Source organism: Odontomachus brunneus, unplaced genomic scaffold, assembly GCF_010583005.1.
Source record: "Odontomachus brunneus isolate Ranch 3 - 2012 unplaced genomic scaffold, Obru_v1 Obru_scaffold_063, whole genome shotgun sequence".
Taxonomy (NCBI): Eukaryota; Metazoa; Arthropoda; class Insecta; order Hymenoptera; family Formicidae; genus Odontomachus; species Odontomachus brunneus.
The window spans coordinates 173,564-181,457 of record NW_022639513.1 but is presented as its reverse complement, the minus strand read 5'-3'; the positions used below and the strand labels follow the sequence as shown (position 1 = coordinate 181,457).

General features: G+C 34.5%; 2 protein-coding genes across 2 annotated transcripts in view; both read left to right on the top strand.

Annotated features, from left to right (window-relative positions):
• LOC116846405 (hydrocephalus-inducing protein-like) overlaps positions 1-7,894 on the top strand; it is a 56,909-nt gene that overhangs the window by 36,353 nt on the left and 12,662 nt on the right. The window contains exons 34-35 of the mRNA XM_032820180.1: positions 1,506-1,770; positions 3,249-3,477. Coding sequence (XP_032676071.1) covers positions 1,506-1,770; positions 3,249-3,477 — 494 coding nt within the window. The remainder of the gene's footprint in view (positions 1-1,505; positions 1,771-3,248; positions 3,478-7,894) is intronic.
• Positions 6,450-7,888, top strand: LOC116846328. Its single transcript, XM_032820021.1, has 3 exons — positions 6,450-6,502; positions 7,286-7,582; positions 7,660-7,888. Exons 1-3 carry the CDS (start codon positions 6,487-6,489, stop codon positions 7,812-7,814), a joined length of 468 nt encoding a protein of 155 aa, XP_032675912.1. The 5' UTR covers positions 6,450-6,486; the 3' UTR covers positions 7,815-7,888.

The window sequence follows — 7,894 nt, the reverse complement described above, 5'->3', positions numbered from 1 at the left end:
TGGTATTCTCCTATGCTCAGCAATGCGCGTAGAGAGTCTTCTACTAGTTTAACCAACATACGACGCCTCACAACTACTGCAATTTATACACAACGTTATTATGGAAACCAGGAGGCAACCTGTTGTTATGCACACGAATCATTTCTGATAATTTATTATTGCAAGAATAAGCAATATTTGTCAAATTATTTTTAAAAAGCTTTGCCAGTCTGTTCAAAACCACACCAAAAAACGGTATGGTAAAATATTTTTTATCATAACCAGATGCTGTCAAATTTTAATACGTAATAGCAATTATTTTCGACTGGTATCATAAACCAACGTTTTCTGATCGGTATCTAAACTATTTGTCTTTTCATCCTATTCAACACAAGATCGGAACAATTATTGGCTTGGTGGATTGGATGTTTTATCTTAGTCACTCGACTTTCCATAAGAATAATTTAGACTTTATCATTTTGACGCTAATTAATAATAATTATCCTTTTGATCGAATTTTTAAAATTATAATCTTCTTATTTCTTATTAAAATTTAGAGTTTTAACATGTTTATGATAATAACTTGAATGTCTAATAGAGTTACTTCGACTCTTTATTTAATTGTCAGTGCATTGCGAAAACACGTTTACTACGTTTTAATACGTTCACTACACGATTTATTTAGAGGACTCTGTCCACACACATGAGCCACATTATTTTTTTTTACATAATTGTGTAAAACAGACTTAGTTTCATGTAGCGAAAGAGGGAGAGTCGAGCATTCTAGTATCAAATTAACGTGAAGAAAGGATATTTCTGCTAATTATATTTCGTATTTTTAATTCTTTGTTCTCTTACCGCATTTAGAAAAACATTGATATTTTGAATACACCGAACTTTGCATTTTTTTCTGTTTGTCAATTTTCTCTCCTGTGTTGCGTGACGCGATTCGACCATCGGTCGCAGGATTTCTCGCTGTGATTGTAGCGCGTGCCCGGCCGCGTCGGGAGAGCAAAATAGGAATTATATAAATAACTTCACGATTGCTCGTGTATATCGAGTTTAAATATTTGTTCATAATAATGGGGAGATTTTTTGAATCGATGCGTACGCGAGCATCGCGTCATAACCGTCACGGGACACAAGCGATAAAATACAGACTGTCGTTGTTGGTTTTATATCCGATGCAATCCCGGCCGTTGTTTACACGTGAAAACCAAAAGAAACATTACAGCTGACGCGTGTGCAGCATTCTAACAATTTTCGGTTGAGGTTGGCGTAATACATGAATTTCCCTCATGGGAGAGTAAAACTCAGTCTCCGTTTTGCCTTCGTTTCCTCTCCAGGCGCGCACCATGTGTGATGCTCCTCTCTTCCTTTCCGACATATTGCGAAAAGGATGGCAAATAAAGAAACAAACAAGAGTCTGTTAGCAGATTTTAAAATTTGTACAAAGTGCAGCATGAAATCGGCAATTATTTGGTATAATTCGATATAATTACCTTTGACATGTTATTAATTGATAGACGCGCGAATACGTGTTCACCTTCTCGAATACTGGTGCGGTCGACGTGGAGTACATGTGGCAGATAAATATGGACGAGCAGTACCCGATGAGACGAACCGCAAATTATTCGCGACTCACGCTGGGACCACAGGGAGATATGCGATCTGCGACTAACTCGTTGGTACACACTCATGAGTCTCGCCAGCGACCTGATCAATATCACGCGGCGGAGCTAAACGATAAAGGCGCTAAATTAAATCGACGATGTCTGACGTCATCTCGAGGTAATTAAAAAATGTGGAATCTAGAAAGGTATAATTTCATCCTCAGTGCGGGATCCTTTGAGTCCCAGAGGACTTTATTCTTATACATATATACGTGATCTCAAAAGGATGCTTCTAAAAGCAAAAGGAAAGTATTCTAACTGCAATATTGTTAAAGTTAGAGAAATTTCGCTTTTTATCTACAACTACTCTCTTAAAGTGAATCAGTGAAACATCATTGAAAGCAGTAAATAAACACTGATTTTCAGCTATAAGTACAGCACTGAAACTGCTCAGTGCTATACTTATAACTGATATCAGTGACTATTCACTGATTCACTTTAAGAGAGTAGCTTAACCTTTTCATCCTTGAATATGTATACTACTCAGGACGAAAGGGTTAAACTACCCTTAAACTGTCCAGGTTATCACAAAATGTCAAGAAGATGAAATTAGAGGGAAGAAGTAGGATGTCCAGATTTCATGGTAGCTTATATTTCTTGCAAAGTTCTAGACAGTAACTACGCAAAACATGGCTCAGATCAGTCAAAGGGTTTAAGAGTTAATAGAGAACATACAGACACAGATATTATTATCATATACATTATATAAAATAAATCTTGTTAGTCGCGTCTGTCGTATCGCACGTAAAAGGACATTCTGCTTCAAGCAAACATATTCCTTTTGATTAAAAAAAGGGTTGAAATAATATTTCATAAATTTTCGATTAATTGTTCACACTTTCTCTTTCATTAGAATAGAAATATGTTTGGTAAAAGGTTTTGCACAGAAAATGGGATTACAAGAAATAGCAAATAGAGTTCTTTTCTTTGAGCGTATATTCGATCATGAAATAAAAGAACTCGATTCAATCATGAAATAAAAGAATATTTACGAAAATATTATAAAACATAACAAAAACATAACAAAAGTATAATAAAAGACCGAGTTTGGATACAAGTGGTATTCTGCTATGTAATTATTGTGTATTTTCTTGCTTTTCACTTTTAACGTGATTTTCACGCATCTACATTATATTTTCAATAAATTATTTCCGTCATGGCTGTCTTTCTTGTTATGTCCTTTACTCATTCTACGCGTTACAATCACACTTTAAAGAAAGAACAATGTTATTTTTCAGATTATCTTGAAAAACTCACATTCAAGAGCTTTTAAAGAGTTCATTAATATGACATCATATTAAAGAATTCTTTAAAAGCTCATTTCTATAATATCTTTCTCAAATCGACGCATTAATCAACATTATAATGTCATTATTGTTTCTTATATACTGCGTTCGGAAATTCTACTCCAAGTTAAAATACAGAGAAAAGAGTTCTTGAAAGTAAATTAGAAATTTACACCAGTACGTCTTGGAGGCGCTTGGTGTTACCGTCAAAGTTAATAGAGCTCATTTCGTTTTAATATTCGTTTTATTGTATGTGAAAAGCTTTCGTCTTACACGTGAATCACGACAACGGATGTCGTTATTTCTGCAGAAGATATCGTCAAGATAAAACTACCTGCTAGCGCCCACGATCCATCCGATCTCTTCAGCAGTAGTGCCGGATTGACAGAGCGAAGTAGCGACAGTTGGTTAGAGAGTGACGATTTGCCGTTTGGGATTTACCCCGAAAAGGGAATCCTGCTGCCGGGTGAATCGGCAAAATTCACCCTGCGATTTTCTCCTACGGACGTGTTCGACTACAAAGCGTATCTCACATGCAAGTAAGATCATTACTGCGACTCGACGATTTCCATCCTAAAATATATAATCTTCCCAGCAAACACAATAATATAACAGTTATATTACATCGTTGTAATATAACGGGATGTAACGTGCAATATAACATGTTTGTTACATGTAATATACACATTAGTTATAATTCCCCATTCATACGAAGTTGCCGTTATATAATAGAAATATAACGTGTTACTAAAATGTTATATAGCTGTTATATATATTGCTGAAATGTTATATAGCTGGAATATAAATTATTATTTTCCAGCAATTATAGGCATTTAAACTCATGTCCTTATAAACTCATGGTACTTTTGTTTAGGAAGTATAAGGCTTTATACAGGGTGTCCCGTGTAAGACGGACCAAAAGAAAAATATAAGTAGAACACATAAAAGTGAACAAAAATTGTACACGTCATTTTTCAAACAACTACGTAAAATTTTAATCCAAGAAGATTCGCGAATGATCAAATGTGATAAGATAGATGAGCTGCGATGGCGAGGTTTGCCGTTGTATGCTTGTATATTAGATCAAACTGAACAAAAAAGTTTTCTTTCATTTTCTAAATGACACGTAGATGTTTAGTTATTAGTTGAAAAAGATTGGTGCATTATCGCATACAACTGTATTGTGACGTGGCAGTGGTGCAGCTGCACGTCACAAGAGGATTAAGCTGTCGAATCAAGAAATTAGATTGATTTCTTAGTGATCGCTCGGGCTAAGCCGCGAGAAATTCGTGCGAATATTTACATTTTCGATAGCGGTTTCCGATAGTGTTTATGTGTCGTACCATCGGCGTAGCTATCGGAAACATTCGGATTTTCGCGTTAGATTAGCGATTCGCGCGTCCCGAATACCTGTGTCCTCGCGGCTCCCGAAACTGACAACAGGAGGTCGAGAGTGAGGAAACATGGAAGCACAGCGTGGGACAAGAGCTTTCTCTCTGGGAAACCCCACAGAGAACCAGAGTGAGTCCTCATTATTCAAATGTTAGTGACAGTAATGAATGCCGTGTCGTTCCGAATTTGGATGCCGCCGACCTTATATTCGTCTTTCGATTTTTTGTAGAATACTGGCTACGGGACAACAATAACAATCTCGGAACAAAGAGATGACCTACCAGACTTGTATCGACTCGTTCGGCCATCTTTTGCGTTGGAATTAGCATTGAGTAACGATTATTCGGTAAAGTGGTGTGGTCTGCTTCGCATCTGGCGTCCAACATCTTGAGTTCCGCGAGCGGAGCGTGGGAGGGTGGTATTTTGCGGTAAGTGGAGGAATACTCCTCGCAGTACATAAACTTCTTTAATTAGTAAGTAAACGTGTACGTGGTCATTTGGAAAATGGTAGAGGATTTTTTTATTTAGTTTGACTGGAGATGTGCGAACTATTCGAATTCGAATCAAATCCCTATGATTCGAATCCGAATAATTAGAAAATTTCGAATCGAAAAGATTCGAATACGAATTGCGCACTTTAGCATTAATGAAATACTATTAAAGACATCCAGCTTTACGGAAATTAGCATGACTTGAAAAGTTTGCTATACATTAAGATTTTCTTCATAAACATTAAAAGAAGACAACGGCTTCAAGATAAATTCTTATCGACAATTGTCGGATCGATATGTGTCGTTGCGCAGCTTTCAATGCTGAAACTGTATTCTATATATACGTTTACCGATTATATATTATATATCTCTTACCTTAAAATGAATTGATACCACATGATCAATGTTTTCTCTCTCATACTGAAATCCCTATTTTCATGTTGAATTCAATAATTATGTTAATTAAACAATCTTCACTGTTAAGCTTTATATCGTAGACCATTATCTCCAAACTAACATGGATCGTGCCGAAGAAATTCCTGCAAACATACATTCCGGTTTGGAATATCATCCCTGGGAAAAAAACAGAAATCCGAATATTATTCGCTTGAAGCCGCTACATCCATTCGAGGTGTTTATTTTAAACATAGAGGGAAGAGAAGACGGAATATATTCCGACGATAAATATTTGCTATTGTGTTGTGAATTTAAAGAAGACTTGAAAATTTTTTTCACTCAATCTAAGGAAATGATCAATATCTTAATATAAGTAATATGAATAACAGTGAAATATTAAATTCAATTAAAACCAAAAAATTTATCCAATGTGTAACAAACGCAGACACGATAAACGAGTGAGGCATTTTGCTGTGAGACCTTATTACAGTAAGTACTTTTTAATTAATTTTTTACAGCGTAAACTATAACTATGATGGCATAAATAAAGAGTATTTTAAAAAGCTCTATCCGAAAAAAACTTTTTTTATATTTCAAACTGGTTATCTCAAAACCTATCTAACGTATTACAATTGTATTGATTTTATTTGAAAGATAATTTAATTTTCTACAAATTTTGTTTTAATATTTTTGAAAGAAAACAACGCATACTTCTCTATATATCTGCAAAAATGTATAAAAACCGTGATTTTGGGACGTTACTTTTTTAAGGAAGCATTTTTCGATCCATATTTATAGAAAATTTTTTGTTCAAATTTATATTTACTGTAAAATCTTAATATCTGGATGACAAATATATGGATGACAAATCAGACGTATTTAGTATTTAGTATTTGGCAGCGCATTGTATACTTCGCTGAATTAAACATTATTCTTTTATTGTTCATTGTTTCAGCTCCTGAGTATCTTTATGAGATTCTACATGATGAAGCAGAAGAAGATATAAACCAGTATCCGTATACCGGCAGACTATGATGCGTAGTGTCAGCCATAGAAGGAGGAGAGCATACTAGGTGGCGGCGGGACGCCGTGCGTTCGAGATCTGCGTATTTTTTTCGTTCCAGAAAGAGAAAAAAATATCGAGAGCGCGTCCTGCTAGGCCGGGACTCAAACCCGGGTCTTTCGCTTGCCGGGCGACTGCTCTAAACCACTGAGCTACCTGACACTCCACGCTCACGACACTCTCCTCTTCCTAGATAACGCTCAGAGATGCCGTTCTGCCTTTGTAAGTACTTTCTAATTAATTTTTTACAGCGTAGACTATAATTATAACAGCATAAATGAAGAATATTTTAAGAAGCTTTATCTCTCTCTCTCCTTCTCGTTGATAACCGAAAAGAACACTTTTTTTGTACGCTTGAAACTGGTTATCTCAAAACCTATGTACCGTATTACAATTGTGCTGATCTTATTTGAAAGATAATTTAATTCTCTACAAATTTTGTTTCGGTATTTTTATTAAGCAACCCATTTTTTTCTAGATATTTGGAAAAATATATATAAACCGTGATTTTTGGACATTAATTTTTTAACTAAATATTTTTTTACACATTTATAGGAAATTTATTGTTTAAATTTAAATTTCCCGTAAAATCTTAGTGTCTGGCTGGAACTTTCGAGCTCCCACCTTGTATAATAGACTTTAAATCAGTACGTTCTATTGTCAAAGAAGTTTAACAGTAATATTTTTCGTATCTACATTCTCGTATTTCTATTTATTAAAACTATACAGGGAAAGCATGTTCTACAACAATTGAATATCATATTTGTGTTATGCCTCTAATATACTATTAATATAGTATTAATCTGTATTAATATAGTAGTAATATAGTATTAATCTGTACAGCCTAATATTTCCATAAGAATGGATATTACATGATGTTATGCTATTCATTAGCTCTAATATGAATATGCATGGCAAATCAGACGTATTTAGTATTTAGTACTGGAAGCGCATTGTGTTTCTTCATTGTATTATACATTATTCTTTTACTATTCATTGTTCTAGATGACTTTTGCAGACATCAATATTCAGGAATCGCGCCAGGAGACATGTACGCTATACGTGACATTCTAATTAAACATATGTTCCAATACTCAGTTAATCAAAATAAGAAAAAGGAACTTAATAATCGTATAGGCATATTTTACATCCATACACCAAATCTAATATCTGAAGTATTTCTGATATCTGGAATGATTATCTACAAAACGCCATATAAATTCCATCAAGAAAGAAAAATATATGTCAGCATGCAAAAGAGTGACACAGTAAATATGATTTCGATCCTTCCATTCTATCGTAGTAAGTATCAATATTATGTCAACTCATCAAATGCGGCCGATATTTTGTTACTTATATATTTTTCTGCATTTCGCCAGATTTGTCTCTAAAAGCTGTTTCTATGGAAGCTATTTTGAAGCAAATAAGAACTAAATTTTTGACGAACAAAGATTTAGAGAACCTGGAATTACCAAATAACTTACTTGAAGACATGAAAAGAAGAGGATTACAAATATTTCGCCACCTGGGGTGATGATTGTAGTCATTTAATTTAATGTGTAAATATATGATAAATAAATTTAATACACGATGATTCGTTATTTTGTTTCATCG